The 27545-nt window shown below is 42.5% G+C and overlaps 1 protein-coding gene and 1 long non-coding RNA gene across 9 annotated transcripts in view; one reads left to right on the top strand and one right to left on the bottom strand.

Annotated features, from left to right (window-relative positions):
* Positions 1–4896: 4896 nt before the first annotated feature.
* Positions 4897–15793, bottom strand: LOC133377166 (uncharacterized). Its single transcript, XR_009760631.1, has 3 exons — positions 15472–15793; positions 10705–10786; positions 4897–6751 (listed from the first exon to the last, which is right to left on the bottom strand). It is a non-coding gene; the product is annotated as an uncharacterized LOC133377166 (long non-coding RNA).
* The window catches only part of NELL1 (neural EGFL like 1), an 859864-nt gene continuing 838593 nt past the window's right edge, over positions 6275–27545 (top strand). For 4 of the 8 annotated variants that reach the window (XM_061610636.1, XM_061610632.1, XM_061610633.1 and 1 more), the window contains exons 1-2: positions 15582–15711; positions 21225–21353. In XM_061610636.1, coding sequence (XP_061466620.1) covers positions 15588–15711; positions 21225–21353 — 253 coding nt within the window. In that variant the 5' untranslated portion in view covers positions 15582–15587. Of the gene's footprint in view, positions 6874–7863; positions 7901–15581; positions 15712–17449; positions 17604–19119; positions 19991–21224; positions 21354–27545 lie in introns of those variants that run through there. The other 4 variants (XM_061610630.1, XM_061610631.1, XM_061610635.1 and 1 more) reach the window with 4 other exon arrangements.

Here is a 27545-nt window from a genome sequence, read left to right as displayed (position 1 = left end):
AAGGATCCTCAGAGATCATCTAGTCCAACCACCTGGAGATGAAGGAACTCTACTGCTACAACATCCCTAATAGGTGGCTACCTAGCCTCTGCTTAAACACCTCCTCTTTGTTACCTTTTCTGACAGGGATCCTGGGCCTCATGACTGGCTGAAATGTGTGAATAGGTGCAGCTTTTCCCAGCACTGAATTTCACAAAGCAACCCTAAATAGGGATAGGATTGTGAAGGGCTGCAAGCTATAGACAGCAAGTATGTTCCTATATCTTTAGCAACAGGCTGACAGGAGGAAAAACTGAGCAGGTGAAGCTTTCCTTAACAGGGAGATAAAGTGATGAAAAGTGCAGCTTCGCTTACCTGCACAAAGCTCTGGGGAGCAGAGCATAGTTGTGGCCGAGGGTGAAGCCGCAGAAGCCATTTTAAGGAAGGAAACATCACGTGTCGCCTTGAGATGATGCACAATGTTCTGCACGAAGGAGGCGGAGCCAAGGGGCTATTTAAGCCCGCGCCGCGTCCTCCGACTTCCTCTTGAATTCTTTCCCAATGTACTGGCAGTACATTTAAGGGCAGAGAGGCTTCAGAACTCTACTGTCCATTTTTGGTGCGACAATGAGGCCACAGTCCATGTTATCAACTCTGTTACATCCAGGAACACCAGGGTTATGGGCCTAGTCCGGGCTTTTGTTCTCCAGTGCCTGCGTTTTAATGTTCTTTTTCGGGCACGGCATGTTCCTGGCATTGACAATAGTGTTGCTGATGCTCTGTCACAGAACCAGATGGACCGTTTCCATCAGTTGGCGCCTCTGGCCAGGGCTCAGCCGGATGCCGTGCCCCCTGCAATTTGGGAGATTGGAGAGCAGAGTTGGAGAGGGCCATAAGCCTATCCATTGCCCCCAGCACGCTCGCCGGCTACCAAAGAGCAGGTAGGGCAATGGAGAACTGATGGGCCAACAAGGGATACATGCCCCAGTGGCCCATTCCGGTGAGTCAGCTGCTGGAATTTCTGGTGGATGGCAAGAGGCAGGGCTTGTCTGTCCGAGCCTTACAAGGTAAGCTAGCTGGACTTTCCTTTCTAGCTAAGGCACAGGGTTTCCCGGATCATTCCACGGATTTTAGGGTCCGGCGCATGTTGGCTGGGTGGGCTAGGGAGCGCCCAGCTGCCCCTGATCACCGCCGTCCTATATCTCCAGAGCTTTTAGAGAAACTCATGAGCCAATGGTCAGCAGTATGCTCTTCCAACTACGAAATCCAGCTATTTCGAGCAGTGTCCCTTACATTATTTTGGGGGCATTTCGAATTGGAGAAGTATTGGCTGAGTCTAAGTTGGACCAGTCACAGCGCGCCCTCTTAATTTCAGATATCAACATGAAAGCAGGCAGCGCTTCCCTTACGTTACGTAGGTCTAAGACTGACCAGAGGGGTAGGGGACGGACTGTTATTTTACCTCCTTCCCCTTTGCCACACATTTGCCCAGTGCAGGCCCTGCAAACCTTTATGACAGCTAGAGGAGCAGTGAGTGGATATTTATTTGTTCACAGGAACGGTGATCCTCTCATTAAATATCAATTTTGGGCACTTACTAAGATCGCTCTGCACACATTAGGAATAGACCCATCAGGTTTTGGGATCCACTCTTTTAGAATTGGAGCGGCTTCCACAGCAGCGGGACTGGGTTTCCCGCGGGCCAGGCTGCAAGCTGTTGGCAGGTGGGCTTCTCGGGCATATAGGAGTTACGTCCGCCCCATGAGTGGGCATGGTAATATGGAAGCCTAATGGCATTGCCTTGTTTTGGCAGGTTGCCGGAGGGGGACAGAGCGGATGTGCATCCTAATCTGTGGCCACAGCATGATTTTCTGGGCGGGCTGTAGGGCCGCGTCATCTCGAATGGGCTCACAGCTGGGGCTCAGTCAAGGAGCTACTGTACAATGGCTTGGCCGGCGAGGGATGCCCTGGGATGGGCCCCTACCCGCCCTGTTCCGGCAAGGGTTAGTGCATGAAGTTCCGCACATTTTGGTCCTTCACCTGGGAGGTAATGACCTGGGTTTACTTAAGGGCAGGGCCCTTACTGTTCAGGCATGTAGAGACATGCGTGTTATAAGGCAGCATTGGCCTTCAGTTTGTCTGCTTTGGTCAGACATACTGCCACATAGAGAATGGCGGGATGTTTGGGAACCCAGGAGGATAGACTGGGCATGGAAGAGGGTCAACCGACAGATTTGGTTGGCTCTTCTTGGGGATGGTGGGTTGCCCATTCCACATCCATTGATACAGCATTCTAGGGTTGAACTCTATAGGGCCGATGGCGTTCACCTGTCAAACACAGGGAATGACATATTTTTACAAGACCTGCGGAGGAGTCTGCTGGAAGTTCTTCTACGCAGTGGGGAAAAGGGAACTAAATAGAGATTTGTCCCCTTTTTGTGGCGGTAAAGTGCAGGAGGGGAAATAGGTAACGACAGCTAGGTGGCTCCCTTAAGCACCTTTCAAAGTGATTGGTGGTTCCGGAGGCCTGTCTCTCAGGGTTTTACGGCCCGAGGGCAGGATATGGGCTGCTTTTGGGGCCAACTTACCTCATCCACCTGAGGGTTCTACGGCCCCGGGGGGTGGTGATGTGGGAAGGCCTCCCTACTCACCTATAAGGTGTGGCTGGGGCAAGGGGTAAGCAAATGGGCTTGCCCTTTGACCCAGCAGGGGCTGGTCACCCGAGAGCTGTAGGGCAAGCTGCTTGCCTATAGTTAGTTCCTGCACTTAGGTTTCACCTCTGCAGGTCGCTTTAAACGTTCTTGTTTGTTATTTAATAAAGTGGCCCTTTATTCAACCATAGCTGCTGTTGTCTGTGTATTATTTCACCCGTCGACCGCAAATACTTCCCATCTTCCTTTCAGCCTGTTACGAAAAAGTACAGGAGAAAGGCCAGAAAAAAGTGACCCTCCTACAGATAAGATAATTCAGAGAGCCAAGAGACTGCTCTGGGGCACATACCCTTGACAGAATTAAACTTGATAAGGCCTGATGTGCCTTTAGGAGGTGCACAGGAGGGAAAAAATCTGCCAGGTGCAGTTTCTCCCATTATTGCAATCTATGACAAGAAAAACAAATGCAACATTTGTAAGCATGAAGTGGCTTCTCAAAAGAACTACTGAGGTAAGGATGTGAATTTTACTGCTACTTTTATTATGGAGGAAAGAAAGAAGGTAGGATGAACCCTGGTAGGCTTGTATCTGCCTTTATTCTCTGTATGTGACTATTTGGCCAAAGGTCTTCTATGTGAGGTGGAGGGAGCAGAAACCTGTGGAAAAAGTAAGTACAGAGGCATAACTATTTGACTACAATCATGTTCAGGTATTTACCTCTACCTGCGAGGCAGGTGTGGGGAACTTTGGCCCTCCAGATGCTGCTGAATTATAACTCCCATCAGTCCCACCAAACATAGCAATTGCCAGGGATAGTGGGAGCTGTCATTCAGCAACATCTGGAGAGCCAAAGTTTCCCTACATCTGTCTTAGTGGATGGGTATGCATACAAAACTCATTCCCCAACATCCCTAGGTACACGGGCTCTTCTTTAGACCTTTGCACAATTAGAGTGAAGGTCTGCAGAGGGTTTAGAAGCTCATTCAATTGAACATGCAGCTGTGGCTGTAATCTTGTAGCAATCTGAGTTTCCTCAGAGGGGCTACTCAGTGGGACTTACTTTTGAGTAGACATTAATAGGACAGATTATGCTGTAAAAAAGCAAGAAGAACAGCATTTAAAATGTGTGCATAAATTAAAAGGTTTATGCCTGGTGCCTAAAAGAAACCCTTATTGGAGCCAGGTGACCCTTATTGGGGACAGCATTATTGGGGAAAGCTGCGTTGCTGAAGGTTTTGCACAGTAGTTTTCAGGCTCTTTACCTTTTTACAGATTTGCCTGTTGAGGAATCTGTGCTATGATTAAAGATTCTAGACATGCATAACTGGTTCACAGAGAGTGTTGTCCAGGCTTTTTGGCCCTCATTGTGTGCTTCCTGAAATAAGAGGAAACACCTAACAAAATACCTAACTCTTTTCTGCAGGCATGCACTGCAACTAAAGTTTAGTAATTGTGAGGAAGTTCTCTTCCCACACCTTAAGATTTTTTTCTGAGGGCCTTTTCCAGGTTTCCTTGTCCATTTAAGGTAAGGTGGGTGAGGACCAGAGAAGAAAATATCTCTTGATTCTGATGCTTTTACCCAGATACATATTTACATAACACCAACTTTGTTCTGGCTTCTAATCGGTCTTGTTTTGGCTTTTAATCTGTGCTAAAATGTTTACTGCCCCTTCTCTTGTCGCATAGTTTAACTTAAACCAATTTCAGAAATCTATCTCTGCAGGCTCCCTGGAACCATTAACCTTGAAAGGTTGGATTTAAGTCCCTAAAATAATTTCCAGCCTTTAAAAAACAACTTTGCATTGGAATTGCTTTTAAGCTGTTTTGTTTTAAAGATGATTTTAGTGTTTTATCATTTGTTGTATGCTGCTCTAAGCGCCATTTGAAAAGAAGGGGAGGATATAAATTTAATAATAAATGAAGGAATAAAACTCCTTCCCCTGAAACTGAGAATGTAGTATTTCTACGACTACTATTAGCAAAAAAATCTACAGCAAACTTTCAATATGAAATATCTCATTCAGTGCATTGTACAATTATCAGCAACTTTCAGTCTGCAAAGTTTACTTAAATTTGCAGGAGTCCTTGTCACAGTGATATTAATGAATTCACAGTGATATTAATGAATTCACAAGCCATTATGTGGAATACATAATGTGCTGCTTGTGAATTGGATTTTTGTGTTTCATGAAATCTTCCTTCCTTTTTTTTTTTTTTTGTAACTCATTTTAGTTATGTTCCTTTGCACTCGAAGCAAAGTGTCAGTTTCAGTTAGGACTGCCAAACCAATAAAGTCAAACTGTGTGATGTAGAATTTGGAATATTTGCCAAGGAACTAATGCTCCCTTTTTATTTGTAAAGCTGAAAAGTTTCTCAGAGTACAAAAGCTAGAAAGAAACCTGAAGGTCATGATTCCTATTTTCTGTATTTCAGCCATATCCAAACAGAACTCGTGTACAACAGGTAGAGAGATGGAGGAATACTCTTACCCCGGGGGTAATTTGTTTGTATATTCCTAAAACTATTCTTCTCATTCACTACATCTTCTGGACCTAATCACACAAAAGTGCCTATTAATATTGTAAGAAAATGACCAGTGTCATCAAATAGCATAGTTAACTGTATGCCATAGCGCTTTTGGGTATCAAAATTGCTTTGGTTTTGGATGGTGAATAAGAGTTTTTATGGCTGCTTCCCTGCCTCCTGACTGCAAAATGCTAAGCATACTTAATAGGTGCTTAGTTCAATGGATCTATTTAGAACAATGGATCTATTAAGTTCCATTGATCTTAAAAGAATTTACTTCTGTACTAAGAAGAACACTGTATGAATTCTTTTCTGTGAACTTCTACACAAAGCTTGATAAGCCCCTCTGCTGAGCAGGGTTTCATACTCCTTAGTTACAACTTCTGCATTTATGCACAAACAATTCTTGCCGAAGCCAATGGGACACAATTGTGCCAAACTCATTATGTAGCCGTTTGCTGAATTTTGATTAGTTTCTCGAAAACGATTCAGCCCTTTTGTAGTCACAGCAAAATCACTTGGTTGGAATTAAGTCCCTTTTAACCCAGTGGGGCTTACTTCTGAGTAACAGAAGAAGCGGTTAATGCAGGCTTGTGTTTTTACCCAGCTACGGAGAGCCCATACCCCGCCAAACGTTGTTGGACTCCAGCCACCGTGACCAATGATTAGGGGTGAGTGATGGGAGTAGTAGTCCAACAACGTTTGGAGAGGTATAGGTTCTCTGTCGCTGGGTTAAAAGGTAGGCTTTCGCTGCATGATGTTTGTATTGATCATTACTTTTAAATTATGTCAGTGACTGGGTAAATATAGACAACTGTTCACGTAGCCGCTGCTCCCTACTCCTTGACAGGAGGATATAGACGTTCAAGTTGCACCGCCCCCTCGCCCCAAATCCTCGTGTAGTTTGTTCTTGTGTTCATTCCCGAGGCAGATAGCAACAATAAACAATAAACATAAAAATGTGGTAACTCATTTCGTGAACTAGATTCTACATCGACTTCATCGGACGTATGAAGGGTTGTATATAAACAGGTATACAAACACATGGATGTAGGGAGAGAGTGGCCCTATTCGTTAACCAGAGTGAAGCGAAGCTATTTTTTTCTTTCCTTGTGATCGACGCGTCCTTATAACTCAAGACGGATGGTAGCAGCAGACTCTCTTCTCTTTCTGAATAAGTTGGCCAGATCTCTGGATAGCATCCTTCCTTGTACAATTCTTTCAGAGACGTCTTTGCCTCCCTCTTCAGAGGGGATTGGTAGTGGTCCAGACTGATCCATTAGGCTCCAAGAGGGGGATCCACTCAACCGTTATGCTCACGGTGTCACTCTCCTAACGGCAGGCGAAGCCAACTGGAGGCGGCAGGGACGACGACGGAGAAAGAGCTGAACAAAGATTGAACGTCAGGATGGGCGTGAGCCGCGGAGCCCAAAGAGGAAAGGCCGTCTGAGCCAGGCATCATCCCCACGGAGAGCACGTGGGCTCTTCCAGGGTAGCAGGTCTGGCCGCGGGTGGTGTGCCGCCGTCTCTCTGTCTCTCTCTCTCTTTCTGCTCGAAGGTCTGGCAAAACGAGCGCGTCAAGTTTGAAGGCTCTGCTGCTCAAAAGAGAACGAGAGTCAGGCTTTGTCGTGCGGGCTCTCTACGGGGAATACAGCGCGGCCAGCCCAGATGGATGTAATTGTAGGCGTCTGGGTTTGCCTGGCAGCTGCAAGAACAGGTAAGACGGAGAGGTGGCGGGGAATCACCGCCCCAGCAGCCTCGCACGGAAAGCTGCACAGAGACGTCTTTGCAAAGGAATTGCTTGCGACCGGCTCGGGGTTGTTAATAGCGAGCATATGTTAATAGGAAGCCTAGCGCGGTCTGTGTGTCTATCTCTTGCAAAGACAATACGTGGCTAGTAGGCGTTGTGGATGATCCACCCCCCCTCCCCTTTTCCCCTTTAGGTGCACGCTCTCTCTCTCTCTGTTTCTTCTTTAAAAGTGGGACCAGGGACTACCGTTACTCTCGCCTTCCAGCCACGAGTTAGCACAGAAACTGGGCTGCGTGGGAGAGAACGACAGCCAGTGTCGTATCGCGGGAAAGTGGTGGGGTATTTCTTTTATTTTTAGGGTAATCGATTGATCGGTCTAGCGCTGAAAAGCGACCAAATGGATTTGGAGGGGACAAAAATCCCCAAAGGACTGGAAAGTGGGAGGAAAAGAGATAGCGTGCTGGATCTCGATAGTGTTGCTGAAAACCTTGCAGGGTCGAAAGGGCACCCATTATTCCAGGGTGCAGCCACCTACCCTGTCTGCCGTCTTTCTTCTTTTTTTACCGCCGCTTGTAAGGCGGAACTCGGAAACTTTGCATTGCAATGGCAATAGCTCTCTTAGGACCTTGCAACTCCTGCTTAAGCCCCACCCCAGCCAATCTGTTTTAGGAAGCACAGGACCGCTTTGGTACCAGCACCACACTGTGGAAGTAGAGACACCGAGGGGGTTGTGTATGTCATCAGTCGTTACCGCAAACCCTTCTTCCAAATCCACAACCTCCCCCCTCCCCCATCTGACTTAGGGCTTTTTGCCGATCCTTTTTATGATTTGCAAACAAATTTGCACACACAAGGCAAGCACCAGTTAAGGATTCATCTTCCCCCGCCTGTTAGCACGCTGAAAAAACCAGGTGACTTCTACCTGCCAGAGGTAGATAATTTCCTAGGCGAGGATCACAAGGCGACTAGGGTGTTTTTATGGATTTTTTTAAAGGTTAGCATTATTCCACTAGGCATTTCTCGTCCCAGAAAAGCGGGAGTGCCTATTTCTTGGCTTTGCACATGGGTGGCACTCTTTGATTGTCTTCTCAGCCACGGACATGCAGTTAGCTTAGCTTTCCACTGAAGCAGTATGTCTGTTGCAGAAGGAGAAAATGGGGGTGGGTGGGGGGAGGGAGGGACGCACAAGGATGAGATCCCCTGGAGATCTTGAAATCCGATGTAGTGATTCCTGGCTCATCAAAATGGCTTTGATAAGACAAAACAAAACAAAAGCCATCAGTTGGCCATTAACAATTCAGGGAGTGATATTTGACAAGCGGTCTTGCTGTTTCAATTTTTTTTGTAAGGTTCTCTGAAAAATCTCTCTCTCCCCCCTTCCAATTTGAGTGCTTTTTGTTTTAAATGTTCTGGACATTAAGTTTTTGTTGCTTCCACTTGCTCTTTTTTTACTATCCCAGGGAACATATTCTTTCATCCAACAAAAATTCAGTAATGAAAAGTTTAGGAAATCCTCCTGGGCATCCTTCTTTTTGTTTGCTTACAAAGAAGATGGAGAGGATTTTAAGTAGCAACAGAGAAAAGCTTTAGGGAAACCCACTACCCTTCACTTTAGAGAAAGCAAAAGATCAAATCTCTAAGGATTTCTTTGACCCAGACACAGGGGAGTACAAACAGCCTTTCTCAGACTCCTTTCATTTCACATGGTGGGGAGCATTCCGCCTAATGTTGGCATTCATAATAGTAATTTCCCAGAGTACTCTAATGATACAGACTCCTGTTAGAGAGGGATGAAAGTGAAGAAGCTTCCATGATGTATATCTGATTTTTTTTAAAGGTCTCTGCCTTTCATAAGAACACATTTTAATTGAGAGTTAACTGGAGCAAATTGCTTTTTAGGACAATTTGATCATAATGCTGAAAGCCTGCAGAATGAATGGATGGATGCATGTGGGCTGCTATCCTTACGTCTTTCCCTCTTCCTAGCATTTGCTACATTGATTGCAGTGGGGGCCATCTTAATTAAAATGGGTGTCTTAATCGAAATAGTTCTCTAGGATTGTACAACTTGTATGTGCAGTTAAGAGAAGCCTGGAATGTCTCTATAAAAACATTTGAGATAAAAAAAACCCACCACCTGTTCTATATATGCAGTAGTTTTTTGTTTTTCTTTTGTTTCCTTCACACTTATTTAGAGTTTTTAAAATACTGTTTGCTTTACATTATTTTGAAGGGTAGTTTAATCTCCAAATAGTTTTCGGTAGGTATCTTTTCCCTAGCTGAAATTAACATTCTTACACATTTCAGTATCACCCCTTATCCCATTGCATGTCTAAAGCCTGCAGATACAAGGCATACTTGTAAGTTGCACTGAATTTTGTGTGATTTAGGTTGCAATGCTAACCCCAATCACCTTGGAGTAAGTTCCATTGAATTTAATAGAATTTACATCTGAGTAGATATGGTTAGGATTACGCTGTTACTTGCTAAAGTAAAACATCTTTTTGATCAGGCTAGCAGTACTCTTAAGCAATGTCTGTGGACAAAAATCTATCTTGCTGCATATCTAGTACCAATATTGCATAAGCCTAGCTCATATTTAATGCCCTAAGCTGTAGCTAGTTTTAAGACTGAAGTAACAGATCTATCAAAACATCTTCAATGCTTAGCGTGGGTCCTGGAATCTGTTTTTTATGGTAGTTGGACTTGCACCTGTTTTAAATCACCGCACATGTGAACTTGGACATCACCTTTGTGTCAGCTTGGGTCTTTTACTAGTCAAATAGGAATGGAACAATTTTTTCCACAATTTTGTATTGAAACCATTTTTCATTGAAAGAGAGGCTGTAAAGCACTTTACATTAAAAGTGCTTTGGAGTGATCAAAAAGCCTATAAGTCTACAGATGTGAAACACTTGGCCACAATTTATCCAACATTAAGCAGTTTATAAATCCTATTAATTTCAGTAGGGGAGAGTTAAGCATGAGCTCAGCCCTCTCTTATTGAAATTGTAGGGACTTGAGTGCTTAACCTTGAATGGTTGTACCCTTGTATGAGTAGGTCATCCATGCAACTTGCACATAGTAGATTCCCGTGAATTGGATCTAATTAGCAATTGGGCCTTAATGTAGGTTCTCATGTGAATACGTTGCATGGATGCTGCAGTTAGATGATTTTTTTTATCTATAAAATTACTGTGAAATGTTATATTCAAGCTAGCTTATGAGGTAAAGAATTTGGAAAGTTGTTGCTCCTTTGTCCTTCAGGTTCTTGTTAGATCAAGATGATGTTTGTTTCAAGAGACATTTCATGGTAGTTAGTAGTAAATATTGCATGAGGATGGTTAACCATCAGTTTAAACAATGTTTATATAAACTGTATGTTCCTTCTGTATAGCCAAAATGAAAGCAAAAAAAGTGACCTATGAGAGTATCCATGAGATACATGGGCATACATAAATTAAGCTGAAGTTCCTTTGTGACAGTCATGCTTCAGGAAGCCAAAAACCTGATAAAAGCACAACACGGTGACAAGTCTGTAAGGTTTGGAGTACAAACTGATTACTTTAAAGATATGAATAATTATATAGCTCATTCCTGCGAAAAGACCTTTAACATTAGTGGTTCAAATTGTTTTCTTTCTCTAAATACATTGGTTTGAAGTGAAGATGTAACTGGAAGTCGGGAAGTGGATTCTTGCCATCAGCTGGGAATAGATAAAATATCCAACTCAATGATTTGTGCTATTTTAAAATGGAAAATGGCTCTTTTTAATTTATAAGACAAAAAATGGATTACCTCATCCATTTGTTCTACTGAAGGCGCTGGATGTAAATGATATGGTTGCCTGTAGTCTTCCTGAAGATGCTTAAAGGAGACCCTGAGACGGAAAACAGACCTGGTCATACCATGGAAGCTGCAATTTCTGTGTGTATTAATTCTTGCATGTCTGCAGGTCATCACAGTACCAGACAAATTAATAGATATGAAAGGCAGACAATTAGGATGCAATCCTATACACACTCTAGTCAGATTTATTTGGGATTCCACTGCATGCTCTCTGAAGAACTTCTCTGAAGTCGTTGTCCATAACTGGAGAGAGGCATAGGTTAATGATCATACTCTCATAGCAGATTAAGTCTGTTACTAAAGGTTATTTTAAATATTACAACTTCCTTGGTGGAGATTAAACTTCACATAGGAAAAATGTATGAACTATGGCTGGGTATTTTGCTCACTATAGTTAAAATCTGCATAAGGAATGGCAGCTTACAAAATGGGCATTATAGAAGTTAATGCCACTTGTGCAACTTGCCTTTTAAAAAGCAAAATGCTGAAGGGAGTTTTCTTCTCCCACTGTTTCCTAATGTATCCTTTTGGGACATGATCTTTTTCCAGATATATCAGACAGGGAGAGTTCTTTGTCATTTAACTTGGTAGAAAGAAAATTGATTGTGGGGTTCAAACATTACCCTGGATATGTGAAAGCCATGTTTTTGGTATGAGCAGCTACCACATGGCTTGGCTTACAATTTACGTGGGGCCCGGCCAGAGATTGAGCAATGAGGTGGTGATGATTCTATGAGAAAGACCTATATAGTCACCCATACACTTGTGATTGACTCATCAAATCATGGCTCATGACTCATAGAAAAGTAGCTCTCATGCAGTTAGAGAAACCTGGAAAGGGCTTCTAAGTAGTTTATAGGTATAAAAACAATTGGGATAAGACTAACTCTTATCTGAATCAAAATTATTGCCATGTAGATACATGTACAGTAGGGCCCTGCTAATACGGCGGGTTAGGGATCAGGCCCCCACCGTAAAGCGGAAATTGCCATAAAGTGGAACCCCATAGACTATAATGGACTGTGTCGCGCAAAAATGACTCGAAAGTGTTGCAAAACATTGCAAAACGGCAAAATCCGCTTTAAAACGGGGAATTTCCCCTGATTGAAAGCCGCCGCATCAGTGGAACGCTGTAAAGCGGAACGCTGTAAAGCGGGGCCCTACTGTAATATCACTAAGGTCCTGCACTTGATATGAGCATAAGATGAGCCCTCCTGAATCAAGCCAAAGACCCATCTAGTCTGGCCTTTTGTTTATCACAGCGGCTAACCAGATGCCTATGAGAAGCTCACAAGTGCAGTGGAACTCTTCTTCTGCTTCTCAGCAAACTAGTATTCAGAGACATACTGCAGATAATATAACCATCATGTTTAGTAGCCATTGGTAGCCTTATCTGGTAGGCATTTGTCTAATCCTCTTTTAAAGCTGTCCAAGTTGGTGGCTTTATGATTTGGCTAGTTAATTGAAATCCATATATAATATGTGAATCAGTCTCTCCTTGACCTCAAACGTCTCCTGCCAGTTTGTTCACTTCGTGACCATAGTACCCTTCTTCCCATCAAGGTATATAGTACCAAAGGCTGGCCAACTTTATTTTGGCACTTGTGAGCCATAAAATCCCATCAGCATATATCCCTGGGAGTAAAATATAATAATACAGCAATAGCAACACTTTTATTGTCATTGTTATTATTTAAATAATAACAATTTGCTGCTCTTTCATGACATCAAACATCAACCACCTGCCTGAGGTGACTGTCTCACTCTGTCTCACTCACATATTGCAAATGGGTTGCTGGCAACAGGTTTTTTTAAAAACTTACCAGTCCACCCCCCCCCGAACAGATAAACTTGGATTAAATGGGGTAAAAATACAGGCTGGCATTTTGATGCCAAAATGTTGCGTGAATGACTGCAAAAAAAAAAAGGATGCATAAGGCACACCCAATCCCACAATAAACACCCAGTATGGAAGTAAGACTGAGGACTCAGGGTCACAGTTATAGAAGGCAAAGAGCTGTAGGTAGGGACAAGAGGCATTATGGAAGAATAAATGCAGAAAATTGAAGAAATAAAATGGGAAAAGAGAAGTGGGCTGGAGGAAAATGAAGAACAAGGTATTGTCATGTGACACATGCAACTACAGTCCAGTTGCAATGGCTTTGCTAGCTGGGAACAAACAATTGTGTATGTTACAGCAAGCGCACTGTTTGAATGCTGGAAAGATCCCTGGAATAAAATGAATCCTTGATGGGAAACATCTAGATCCTGTACAACTATCCATTTGCTGCACTGCAAACTGACTTGTGGCAGCATAAATCTTAGGATGCTGGCATTGTACAGGCATGTAAAATATCAGATCCCAAGGTGCATACAGTATTGTGGCACTTGGCATTTCCCCTCAGCCCTCTCATTCATTAATAGACCTTAGTTATAGTTACTGAAGATGGCAGTGGCAACCTAAAAGTAAGTCTAATACACCTCAGTGATCTTGTCAACATTTGTTAAGAATGAAGCTAGCAAGAGATTTAAAGGTTAATACAGAATATCAATAAAACTCATACTCTGCTTTTATGCTGCAGCATTAGTGTATTAAATTTCCCTAAACGTTTATGTAAGCTTGAGCTGACTTTTATGTGATATAAATAATTTGCATGACCTGTCTTTCACCCAGCATCCAAATATGCGGTCTGAGCCTAGAGACCCCACCTAAATAGGTGATGTGGGATGTCACGGCATCTCATAGCCAGGGCTTCAGTAGCAATTTTCATTTACTGGTTGCATGGACTGTTTGTGTTGTCTGAAGAGATGTATGTAGTGCTCCTGTTAAAATGCTTAAGAACAGTTTTATCAAGGTGCAGCTACCTAGGCAGAATAGTTTCTGTTGAGTTCTTAATAATGAGTCTAGTCCTTCAAGATGCTCTTTGCAGGGCTAGACCTTTGATTAAAGGGAGCAAGGCAGTCCCTTCAGGCAGCACAATCTGGATAATCTTAAAGAGTACAAATTGCTAGTTATTTTATTATATTTTTATGATTAGGAGGGGAAAAGCAAACTAGATTTTCTAAAATGCCTTGGGCCTGCTCAGTTCTTGCCATGCATGAGATTAAGGCAACAATCCTATGCCAGTTTACCTAGGAGAAAGTGTAATTGAACTCAACGGTATTTAATTCTGAGTAGAGATATATAGGATTGCTTGGTAAAGGAAGAATCCTTTAATGTGTTTATTTCCATAGGTTTTGAGAAACACAGAGATAAAATAGCCATATTTGAATAAGGCAGACACAAGACTGCCTACAAGCATGTGTAAATGAGTCTGACTTGCTGGTAATTCTCTGAAATTTTGAGATCTCCAAATCAGGCTTGCAAGTTTCATTGTTCTTGCATAGTATATTTACCTGTCTGCTATTTTGTTTTTGTTTTAATACAAAAGTCATATAGTTCTTCACCTATTGTTTTTTTGACACAGAGATAAATCTGTGTATCTCTGTATTGGAAAAGCACAGATATCTTATGTGCCCATAATGCTTAAGGATGCACCAGATTTGTTTTTCTCATGAAAGAGAAACACTTGTGCAGCCCCTTGTGTTTTTTGGGGGGGGAAGTGGGACATAGAGGTAACTTTATTGTAAAAATCAGCATGCGAGGTAGAGGCACACTTTTGTACAGTTATATAGAATGTTATTTTAATATTATGCAAAAATAGAGCTGTTCTAATACATACAGCTGCTCTTATAGGTAAGTAATGAAAAAAGAACTTTACGAGAATGGATTTAAGACAAGCCATCTGACAAGGGTCCCCAGCTCATAAATCTAACAGGAGCAAATCCAATGCATTGAAATCAGTTGTGCTTTTACTGTTCGTTTCATGGGGGGAAAACAGTAGAAACAGGGTTGATTTCCATGATGCATCCAAGACACATGTCGTATTACATAATTCACAATACTTTCCCTTGTAAGATTCAGCTTTACTGATCTGTTCTTATGTCCGTTGATCTGGCTGAAATAGTGTATAATCATCTGCAGAGCAGCTTTATGACTCTGCTGCTATCTTTTATTTTGTAGACTAAATAGATGCAGAAGCAGCTTTCATACTGACCACTGGGCATGTATATCCATTCTTATTTTTCCTGATTTATAGTTACATGGGAATGATCAAGTGCTACTACCGAAATATCCTGGGTGATATCCTCTGTTAGTCAGAGTATACTCATTGAAATCAGTAATATTAAGTAAATGTAGCTCTAAGAATGTAGCTAGAGTTTTGGACCAGTTCTCCTGGAAGCCTTATAGCACATTTATATATACCACATATTCTTGATGGAAAATGCCAGGTTTTTTAAAAAAAATGTGAGCTACTTCACATTTTGCAGCTCTACTTGTGGGTAACCAGTTGGTGTACTTGAATGAGGAGACCCATGAAAAGGTGCATCCAGTCAGTTCAGTGATGGCCGTATGAACTATGCAGTGCAGATAAAGATGCATCCTCTGCATCCTCTTTGGCTATGAATGTAGAAGACTGCTTCTGTATGTGGCACTCCTTTGCTGCATCAGTGCAATGAATTTTAATGTATTGCTGACCCTTCTAACAGTCACAAGTATAGCTTTTGTAGTCTTTCCTATCAGAACTGAGGATGTACCCTTCTGCTTTGCAAATAAGTGACAACCTGGGTGTGTTGTGATCTGGTGTAACTTACTGGCGAAGGCTACAGTCTTACCTGGGAATAAGCCTCATTGAATTCAGGTGGACTTGCTTCTGAGTAGCTATTGCATTGCTGTGATATAAAGTAGAATGTGATGGCTCAAGTATTGCCTTAGCTCAAGAGCTTACGAGATGCCTTTGCGTTGGTTTTCAGCCACAGATGCCCATCTGCAAAATGGTGACAATACTGTCCTGCCTTACAGCATTGTTGCACTGAAATTTCTGTATGTGCAAACTCTAACGTTCTTCATGAATAGTAGGTGTTATAGAAAAAACAGCACAATGCTGGCTTTGCTGATAGCTTAGATTAGAACAACAGTATAGGTGATGGGCGTCTCTGTGAGTCTTCCCCCCCTCCATTTTTTAAACTCTAAGAACAGCTGCAGAAGGCTAATTGGGAGCAGAGAATGGGTGTAAATGCTTGTGTGTGCTTAACTCTTTGCGTTCCTGCTGTTTGGCCATTAAATATTGCACCCCAAGCTGCTTTTCTCCAAGTAATTTGGGGTGGGCAATTTAGAGTGAACAATCAGCAGAAAGGCAAAGTATTAAGTACTCCCTATTCTCATTTCCAATTAAAAATATAATAATGAGGAGAAGTGAAGAATTATGGAATTGTCCATGATGTGTAAACTAGCAGGTACATCAGGGCCAATGTAATACAAATCAGAAGCTTGCACATGCACAACTCTGAACTGGATCATACCTGCATGGGGCTTCCTTGCAGGTTTGAGTATGCTCAGGCTCAAAATATATGGTAAATGGAGTTAAGCAATTTCCCCCTCTACATTATTTTTTAAAAACTTGGACTGCCCTAGGGAAGGATGTGTCTGAGCAGAAGGGTGGGTGGAGGAGAGAAGCTGCCAATCCCTTTTCCCTTCTGGTATGTTTCTGCTTAAAGTCACTTGTCTCTTATGTCTTGCTAAGTTGCCTTTTCACCCTTCTGTGGGAAGATACACTTGGGGTAGAGACACACTCACTGTTCTGCCGATTCCAGTGCGTCTTCACCTCTCTTTTCTGAAAATGGGGGCACATGACACTAATCAAACCCCGCCCCTTTTTACTGTAAACCTGATGGGATCAGCTTGAGTATTTTTTTAAATTTGCTTCAGAGATTTCACAACTGATCAACAGATTAACCTGTTCCCCTCCAGGTGTGGCCAATGGAAATGCGTTACTGTAGGCGACTAATGTGCTCACCGCCTGCCTCAGGCTGTTTGTGGGCATAGCTTTTGTTTTACCCACAGAGGAAGCAATAGTGGAACTCTGTTTGAAATGGATTGTTTGATCACACTGTCATCTTTCAAGCCACATAGCATCTGTAAAAAGCTTGCCAGTGTAGGGAATTATGGGATGTTCATGGCTTGCAGAGGAATAGTGGTTTGGTGTATGAAACATTGCATATATCACTTTTGATGGATACTACTCTGTATATCAAGTGTGGGGAATTGCCAAATCATACACAAAGAAAAATTCTCATGCCCTAGGTTTGGGATCAGTAGTATAGTGGCAAATTGAGAAGTGCAGGGTCCCTTTGAGTCATGCCACACCTCCCACTGCCACCCCTTCTAAGGTTATACCACTAACATTATGGGGGCCTGCATAATTGACTGGGAAAGCTACAGCAAAAAAGAAAAAAAAAACCATGATGTTGTATGGAAGCTTCACCCTCTCATCTCAGTCCTCATAGATGTTCAATGTTTCATATTCCATGTCTTTAGTTTAACTTGCTGCTATTGTTATTGATTTTATTGTAATATTGTATTTTAATCCTGTTTTGTTCACCGCCCAGAGAGCTACTCGCTATGGGCGGTTTATAAATGAAATGAAATGAAATAAATAAAATAAATCCCTTCCCATTTGATTCACCAGCACATATATATTAACCACCCCCCTTGCACACTCCCTTTGCCCCAAAATTACCCATTGGCCTTCCACAAGATAATCACCTCTCCCCCCCTTCCTGAAACAATACTCACCAGCCAAATACTGTGGCCTGCAAGTACTTTACAACCTGCATGTTTGTAATTTCATTAGACAGCAAATAGGAGTTTTGTCAAGTCTCCGACTAACCACCCTGCATGGCTGATAGGCTTTTTTGGTCACAGACTTCATAGGCCAGCCGGCCTTTGTCAGATGAGACTACTGCAGGTAACTGTTGTTTTTCTTTTTTTGGAGACAACTCTTTTTCAGTATATTAAAGAAAGAAGTTAGGGAAGGCTAGGAAGATAGATAGGAAGACAGGAAACTGCCTTATACTGAGTCCACCTTGCTCAGTATTGTCTACACTGACAGGCAGCAGCAAGCCAAGAGTTCAGGCAAGAGTCTCAATCTGGAATCTTCTGCATGGAAAGCAGATGCTCTGCCACTGAGCTGTGGCCCCTCCTGTGTAAAGCCTATTTTCATCAAGGAAGTTTTTTTAAAAGCATATTGTGGTTTTAGAAGCTCATTTGTTGAAAGGTCCTTCCATGCCTTCTCCACCCCAAGGTTATGTAGCTAGAATAATAAAATGACCTTCACTCACATGAATTATTTAACCGTCATTCTTTAACTGTCATTCTTTAACTGTCCTTCTTATCTCTAATCTTGTCCTACAATCCAGCCAAAGAAAGAAATTAACAACCTATTTTATCAAGATAAATCTGCTGTAGTATCATGCAACCCAATCATTTGCAATTTTACTCATAAGCAAACCCCACTGTGATCAATGAAGCTTACTCCCAAGTAAACCAAGTTAGCTTTAACATGTGGGTGTTCCTGCCTTCCTAGCTGAGAAAATTGCTTCATTGTTCTCTCCTCCCACAGCAGCAGCATCCATTCCCCACAGGGAGCAGATTAAGGCTGTATGCCGATACATATCTAGTCAGAAGTAAGCTGCATTGGGTTCAGTGGAATTTACTCCCAGGTAAGTGTGTGTTGGATTGCAGCCTAACAAACCGAGGCAAGAAGAACCCATTTTCCTTCTGCGTTTGCAAATTATAATGCTTTGCATCAGGAATACTTTCAGATGCCTGGGGGCGGGGGGGGGGAAGGGAATCGGAGGGGGGAGAAGGGGGAAGATCTCACAAACTTCTGAAGCCTCTTTTTTTTTGAGAGAGAGAGAGAAAGGGCACAATTCATCCCTTTTGAATGCTTTGCCACAAATGTGCCCCTCCTGTTCTGAAACCTGAACTGATTCATCACATCTGGAAGGGGGTAAAAAATCCAAGAAGCAAGCACAACATCCGATTCCTTCCGAGGTTGGGTTATTTGAAATCAAAATAGTCATTTCTGGGGTCGCAACTGCCTTATACCCTCCCCCTGTATAAACTCCTCTCACACTCCGTCATCCTTGCCACTGTTCTCCCGTGTAAACTTCTTTCAAGTGCAGAGTCCCTTCACACTATCCTCTCTCTCCTGCTACCGTGGAGGAGGAGGAAGCAGGAGCTCTCCCTGGGTACATCCATACAGTGGAGGCCACAGCAATATCCTCCCTAGGAGTGCTAGCCCAGGGAGGAGGAAGAACCACACTGCGGGTGGGCAAATATCTACTTAATTCCGACCCCCCACTGGAATTAAGTAGATTTTTTACCAGCTTCTGCCAGCAGCCTGTCTCTCCCCCCGCCCCGCCCCCAATGTTGTACCTCCTCTTCCGTTTCCTCCTCCGCCTGCTTGGAGAAGGTTTGCAGAAGCCTCTGCTGTACGGTTTGGCTGGAAAGCCCCCTCCTGCCTCCTCCTTTGCCCTGGAGTGTGTGTGTGTGAGTGGGTGGCAGATTGGAGGGGGGCAGCAGGGGGCCAGCTGTGGAAAAAGTAATGGGACTAAGTCCTGATGCGTCCCCCCTCTAAACACACCTGGTCCCTGTAGCTTCTGTTAGCAAAGTAACTTAAATAATGCAGACAAAATCCAGAGAGAAAAGTCCTGAGAGAAAAGTCCTGAGAACACTTTACTGAGCAAACTGAGCAAAAACTGTAGAATTTGAGGAGAAAGGAGCAGAGAGATTTTGTCTTTTCACTTCAGCCCTTTTACAAAGCAGGGAGACATACATCCAAACATACAGTGGAAAACTCCCTCAGAGCTACACAGTCTATTGGAGCATATCCTACCTCACGGAAGATCATGACACTCTGGTTGCCAAGCATCACTGCCACCTCTCTTGGCTAGCTGACTTTAACACTAACAGATTAACCCTTAAGTTACAAACTGAATGAACCTTGCTGTTGTACTTCCAATAGCTTCTTTTGTAGGAAACCAGATTTGCTGCCAAATGCAGCTATAGGCTGATTTTTTATAGGGTCATAATGCTCTTGCTTGCTAATGTTTACCACAGGGAGACAATTGCAGTGTCAGAAAGTTGCAATAGGATAAGTTACGTGGCTGAAGAAAAGGTCTTCAAATTTGAGCCTCTGGTAGTCAGAGTTGTTTATGAGTGGCAGCTATGCGTGTGTGCTGTTGCATGTGATATTCTTTTTTGCTGAGGAGATGAGTGGTGTCAGCTTTGACAATGCAATGCTGATTGCCTGCTCGAATAAGGCAATACCTTGAGTCCTTATTACAGCACGTAAGTTGCAGTCCTCTGCCATGTATCTCTGAGCAAATGCAAGTTGACAATCTATTAGTGCACATTCAGTGCAGAAGGATTGTGCATATACACCTTGGTGCTGGATGTGAGTTATTACCTTGCGCACATCCCTTGAGGTGTAAGGGGCCTTGTCTAGAAGGGTGATCTGTATAACAATATCGTATTGGAATGGCAACCCTTGAATTTTCTAACCTGTAAGATGCACAAGTTGAATCTGTATGAGTTATAATATTTCCCAAGTGGGGGAGATACAAATACTGTGGGTGACATCCAGTGTTAGTCATACTAGAGTAAACCCATTGAAACCAATTAATTTAAATAACTTGATCCATTGCTTTCAGTGGGTCTATCCAAAGTATTTTTTACAGAAGGGCCCCATTCATATGCCTAAAAGCGAAAACCGCTGAAAAGCGGAACTTATTTAATAGAATGGTGCGCGATGCCCGAAAACTGTCGCAAAAGTGGAACAAGCACCGTATGAGTGGGGCATTAGTCTAATTGCGTCTAATTGAGACCGCCGCATTAGTGAAGCGCCGTAAAGCAAAGCGCCGTAAAGCGGGGTCCTACTGTAGTTGGAAATTACCCTGTAGTCTTGGATGTTTTCAGGAAAAACAACAGGGAAGTTGTGTGTCTTGTAATCGAGCATCAAGATAATGTTCCAAATGCAATAGTCCACTTTTGCCTTTGGTGAAAGCCACAACGAGAGAAAGCAAAGTACAATCCTATTTGTCCAAATGGCATTCAAAATACTTGGATAATCCAATGAAAGGAGAGAGGCAATTAGCATTATATGGACTACTAAAGCGCGTTAGTGGATTGTAAGTGTGTATAAGACTCAGTCCTTGGTAATAGCATATCCCATGAAGCACAGTTGTTGCTTGTCCAATAGATTACAAATTCTCCACTCGATCTGTCTCTGTCTTTGTGTATTCATCTTCCTAATTCTTAAGGTTTGTTTAATTGCGGGATTCAGTTATCCCGTCATACCGTTGCATTAATGATGGTGCTTTATTGTGCCCTGTCCCATACAGTAACAAACGTGGAAAGATGGGAGTTCAGTTTCAGTTAATGCAGTGAATCATTTTTGTTGCTTGTGATATTTAAAAATTAAATATGGACATAGCACTGTTCTTGATTGCACAGAATCTGCAGCTATTTTACTTGAATTAAGAAGTGAAAATTGACCTTTTCCTTCTCATTTTTTAAAAATCAGTTGTCGGCTTTGGAATAGACCCCGACTTACAAATTGATATTATCACAGAACTGGATCTAGTCAACATGACTATTGGAGTTACACAGGTGTCTGGACTACATAATGCCAGCAAAGCATTTTTATTTCAAGGTAAGACCAATATTTTTATATATTTAACAGGAGCTAATGTGTGAGTAACTGATTATTTGGAAAATCAACCTATTACTTGCTTACGAAGCATGTACTTTGCCCCATTTCTGTCTCGGGATCTTTTTTTAAAAAAGTATATTAAAACCACTGTCTGTTAGTGATTATGATGCATAGCTTTAATTCTGATTTCGATTGAGAATGTTTTAGTTTGTTGACGAAGCACTCATGTACTTTAGCTAAGCCCAGTGATGGGTTATAGGTTATGTGAAAGCCCCTTCCCCCATGTTGCTGCCTCATGAGATCTAATGGCACAACTGCATGGATATGGCAGTGCAATGCTACCTTGACAGATCTGCTACACTAGCACAATTCTTTCCAGTGTAACAGGCCAAATGAGGTGGAGTTACTGCCAGGACAGGGAAGGAGGTCGCTGTGATGGATCTTTATACTGAACTTAGAGGTGGGGTAAGGAAAATTCCTTCTATACAGCTCAATGAAGAGGAAAATAAAATGGTGTCCTCCTGCCTGCCGATGTCTCCAGATGGAGTATTGAATATGATGCAAATGAGCACCCAATTATAGCACACCACCACCAGACAAGGAGGCAACAACTGATAGGGTATGTGGCATGAGGTTATATCTCTGTAGCTTCAGGTCATACACACACAGAGCATGTCAAATGCCTATTTGTTAAGTTCTGCCTGTGTTTTAAGATCTGAGGGGAAAAGCCTGTTAATGGTCCTCACACCAATGAGATCCATGGGATGGGCTTTCTCAGCAATGGCCCCATGCCTCAGGAATGATCTTCCCTCTGAAGTGTGTCTCACTGCTGCCATTTCATCATCAGGTGAAGCTCAGGCTTTTGGGGAAGAGTGAGGTACATTGGATTGGAATTTTTATTGCTGCTGCTATTTGTTTGCATGGAATTTATGTTGGTTTGTTTTAACTTTGGTTTTCCTTTATGCATGGCCACCCTAGGACTTTGGGTGCAGAGTGGTCTATAAATATGGTGAAATGAATAAACAACTCAGCTTCGCAAGTCACATGGAAACTTGTGCACATTGCAAACACTTCTGTCCCTTTAACATTAATATGCATCTTGCCTTGGGTCTCCAGACACAAACATGCAACAGCAAAACAGGAAGGAGCTGAAAAGTTTTGTTGGCCCGTACAGGAGCCATACAGTTGGTAGAGTTGTGCCTAAATGTGGGAGTCCCTCGCCACCTTTTATAGTGTGGGGTTTTGCCCTGGATACCCCCCATATATGAAACCTGTGTCCACTAGGCTAGGGTTCCTCTTGAAGCTGTGCTCCTGGAGTATATGACCGGGTCTTGAGGATGTACCCATGATGTGTCTTGTTTCCAGTCTGCTTATGTGGCTGAGAGTTGGAAAATTGTGCTGTGGTGTCTGCAATGTGGTTTTGAGGTTGAGGGAACTCTCTCTCTTTTGCCTCTTGCTATTGCTGGTTGCTGCTGTTATGTGTAGTTGTGGTTTTCCTTGTTGCCTACCTTGGTCCTTCCCTTTACCTGCTTGGCAAGAGAAACTAATTCCTCTCTTCGTGGATCTTGTCCCAAAGTGGGGCTATGTATGCCTCCTCCTAAGCTGTTTGGGTGCTGTATTGTAATGCCGTTTCCTTCCTTCCTATTGTATATTGTGATCAAAAGCAGTACTTGGAAGCCGTGTGTTGTACAAGAGGAAATGGACCTCTATGTACAGGGATGCTTACAGCTCTTTGTTGCTGGTATCTTCATGCTTGTGCCACAGTGCTCTCACATTGGAAGAGGTCATGGCATAATTATATCTGGCAGGATGTGTGTGTGGTGTTGGAAGATGTAACGCAGGCACCATGCGAAAGAACACGCGAACAAGAAAAGAAAAAGCAAGCAATAGTTTTGTCTTCAGTTTTCCCATCTAGTCAGTAATGTCTCTAAAATGGCCCAAATATTTGTCCTAGAAAATGTCGCTATATAAATGTCTGTTTACATATAAAATGTGTTTTTGTTTATGTGGACATACATAAAACATTCTGTATATCCAGAAGAGCTCTGAAAGTATTCTGAAATCTCTTAAAGTCACTCCAACCTATAGTCAGGTGAATACAAATAAACTAGCAGAGGAGCTGGGGGGAGGAGAAGGAAGTGACTGGTGTAATTTGCTGCTAGTTTCAAAATGTCTTTAATCCAAAGTAGTATATGGAAGATAGACCTAGCTTCTTCGAGTTCAGAGAGCCATGCTTCTGGGTGAAGTAGGGGGCAAAAGTGTAGGTCAGTGTGATACTCTCTTCATCTTATTGCGACTTCACAGAAAAATAAAGAGATAAGATACAAATAATAATAATAATAATAATAATAATATTTAATTTGTTTGTCGCCTATCTGGCAATTAGCCACTCTAGGTGATGTACATTAAAAGGCTGGGCAACTGAGCCATGTTTGTTTATTTAGTTATTAAACCCCCCAAACGGGTCTCCACAGGGGTACAAAGATGTGGGATCTAATTAATTAGCAGGCTATGGTCTGAAGGCACATGAGGCCAGCTCCCTGCTGAAGCTAAGCAGGGTCAGGTCTAGTCAGTGCCTGGATGGGAGACCACCTGGGAACCATATGTAAGCCGACTTGGGTTTCTGTCATGAAAACAAAGGTGGGATATAAATGTAATAAATAAATAATAAACAAATAAGCAAACTGTCAGTGAGCGAATCCTACCAAGGGGTGAGAGTAGCCCTTACTCTGCTCCATTCCTTAAGCCCCACCCTTTCAGGTTAGTAGAGAGGCCTTCCTGCTCTAACTAAACTAACAAAAAAGAAGAGAAACTTCTATTGTCACATCCCATCACTGCGTGTATTAAAGCACTATAATCTATAACTTATTTGATGAAAATAATTCTGTACATTTCTACTCTATTTAGATTGGTGTTATCGGCATACCAAAAGAAAGGCATCTAAATGTTTATAACTGATTCCTCTAAACTCCGTTAACTTTTAACATGCCTGATAAAATTATGCAGAATGGGAGAATCTGTAAATTTTGAAAGCCATTGTTTCACCATAGTATCTGTTGAGACTTTTCAATGGAATGAGTAGAATGTTGTGTTTCAGATAGCATCTGCATAATTAATTTCTTTTGAGGTGGAAATCATACTTCCTTCCATTCAGTAATGTAAGCTGAGGGTCCGAGGTAACAAAATGGCCAAAAATTGATTAAACAATGTTCTCAGTTTCCTTTCAAAAGCCTTTATACAGGCCCACTAGACATGACTGTATATAGCTAATTTCCCACAGTCTTTCCAATGCAATTTATCCCCTAAAGCAGCATTTAGAATCCTGCATTGATTGAGAAAAGTTGCTAGGATAGATGGAAGGAAGAAGTAGCAGTATAAAAGTGGCAGATGAGGATCGGTTTAGGGATGCTCTGCCGTGTCTGCTCTAAATCTTACTCTCTGAAGCTGCTTTTCCTTGAATACTGGAGTTTTGTTACACATTTATGTGGTAAGTTGCAGTTGAGCACCAAATGCACACTTGATACTGAGGTGCAGACAATCATTGCTGTCATCAGAGTACATAAAAGGAGAGGAATGGATCAGTCTTTTTCCAGTTCCTTTCACTCTTCAGTTTGTTCTACCCCATTTCCACATTAATCTGATTTTTTTTAAACCAAACAAAAATCCATTTGAAAATTAATGTTTAAATACAAACTTAAGATATTTAAGTATGTATTTTATTATTATGTCAAGGTACACATTTCTAAATGTATTTAATCTTAAAGTATATATTGTAATGCAATTTGGTATATTTTTTGAGCAGATTAGTATTTTGCAAAATCCAAGAAGTGCAAAATCCAGAGGATAATTATATTCTGGTTTCTGTATTAGTCCAGAAGTCAGTTCACTTTAAAATGTAGAGCAAATGAAACTTTCCTCCATCCCTAAGTTCTACAGTAGGGCCCCGCTTTTCGGCGGCCCGCTTTTCAGCGTTCTGCTAACATGGTGGCTTTCCATTTTATTGACGGAGTTCTGCTTTTCGGCGGAGGTCTGGAATGTAACCCGCTGTGTGAGTGGGGCCCTACTGTTTTTTTATTAATTGAGACAATGTATCTCACATGTCGACCTTAAAAATAAAAAGGTGTTAAGTCTTGCTGGCTCTCATACATTTCTGCTCCCTTCCATCTACCACTGACTCTGTGTGCTGTGAAATTTTAGGGAGGCCTCACTCATACTTTTACTTCTAAAGTAGTTTCTGTATTAGTATTCTGGGGTACTATTAGGGAAGTTATTTGAAAAAGAGACACACACTTGGCATAAAAACTAATAGATGGTTGAAGAGATGAGTTGTCATAGGATGCTATTTAGATGAATAAGCTATGATATGAACAAGGGGACTTTTTCACCTAACTTGCATAGGGTTGCCAGGTTCAGGGCCTGAGACTGCTCCTGTATCTCTAGGAGAAGAGAAAGTCAGCCAAGTGCAGGTGTTCTTGCAACAATGTAATGGGAAAAACCACAAGGTGGAATTCTCTCTCTCCCCTGCACAACTTTTCAAGATCTAAAGATACAGGATCAGTCTCAGGCCCTGAACCTGGTGACCCTAAACTTGCAGCATAATGCTAGCCATGTCTACTCACAAGTAAATCCTACTGAATTTAATAGGGCTTACTCCCAGGTAGAGATGGGTGAGAATTTTGATTCAGTTAGCATTTCAAGCCGAATCTATCAAATTTGCATATTCCAAAACAATATGAGAACTGAAACACAGCTATCCTTGGAAATTTGACACTAATTCGAATCTTGTGATGCAGTTCACCTTGTTTACAAAAATGCATATAGTAGGGGAAATTGCATAAAAATGAATATATGAGTGATAATAACATGCAAAAATTTATTTATTTATTTATTTTATTATACTTGTATACCGCCCCATAGCCGAAGCTCTCTGGGCGGTTTACAGTAACTAAAAACATTAAAACAAATACAATTTAAAACAGATCTTATAAAAACAATTTAAAACACAATTTAAAAATTTAAACAGTATAAAACACATGCTAAAATGCCTGGGAGAAGAGGAAAATATTGACCTGGTGCCAAAAGGATAACAGTGTTGGCGCCAGGCGCACCTCGTCACATACATCATTCCATAATTTGGGGGCCACCACTGAGAAGGCCCTCTCCCTTGTTGCCATCCTCCGAGCTTCCCTTGGAGTAGGCACCCGGAGGAGGGCCTTTGATCTTGAACATAGTGTATGGGTGGGTTTGTATCTGGAGAGGTGTTCCATCAGGTATTGTGGTCCCAAGCCGTGTAAGGCTTTATAGGTCAAAACCAGCACCTTGAATCGAGCTCGGAAACATACAGGCAGCAAGTGCAAGAGGACCAGAATCGGTTTTATATGTTCGTACCATCTGGTCCCTGTTACCAATCTGGCCGCTGCATTTTGCACAAGCTGCAGTTTCCAAACCGTCTTCAAAGGCAGCCCCACGTAGAGTGCATTGCAGTAATCTAATTTGGAGGTTACCAGAGCATGGACAACTGAAGCCAGGTTATACCTGTCCAGATAGGGACGTAGTTGGGCCAGCAACTGAAGTTGGTAGAAGGCACTCCGTGCCACCAAGGCTACCTGAGCCTCAAGTGACAGAGATGATTCTAGGAGAACACCCAAGCTACGAACCTGCTCTTCCAGGGGGAGTGCAACCCCATCCAGGACAGGTTGGACATCCACCGTCTGATCAGGAGAACCATCCACTAGCAGCATCTCAGTCTTGTCTGGATTGAGCCTCAGTTTATTAGCCCTCATCCAGTCCATTGTCGCAGCCAGGAACCGGTTCAGCACATTGACAGCCTGCAAACGGGACAGAAAGACTGAGGGATGGGAAAAGGAGACATGCTAGGGCTGCTGCTGCACGTTCTCCCACCTCCACCTCTCTCTCTCTCACCCACTCTCTCTCTCTCTCTCTCTCTCTCTCTCTCTCTCTCTCTCTCTCTCTCTCTCTCTCACACACACACACACACACACACACACACACACACACACACACACACACACACACACACACACACACACACACACACACACACACACACACACACACACACACACACACACACACACACACACACACACACACACACACACACACACACACACACACAGAGCTAGGCAGAAGAGCTGGCTGGCTCCTGGCACTGCGCTCCCTTGAAGGAGT

The sequence above is a fragment of the Rhineura floridana genome, chromosome 2 (genome assembly GCF_030035675.1).
Source record: "Rhineura floridana isolate rRhiFlo1 chromosome 2, rRhiFlo1.hap2, whole genome shotgun sequence".
NCBI classification, from domain to species: Eukaryota; Metazoa; Chordata; class Lepidosauria; order Squamata; family Rhineuridae; genus Rhineura; species Rhineura floridana.
The sequence above is the reverse complement of the archived record's forward strand: the minus strand, read 5'-3'. Positions and strand labels throughout refer to the sequence as shown.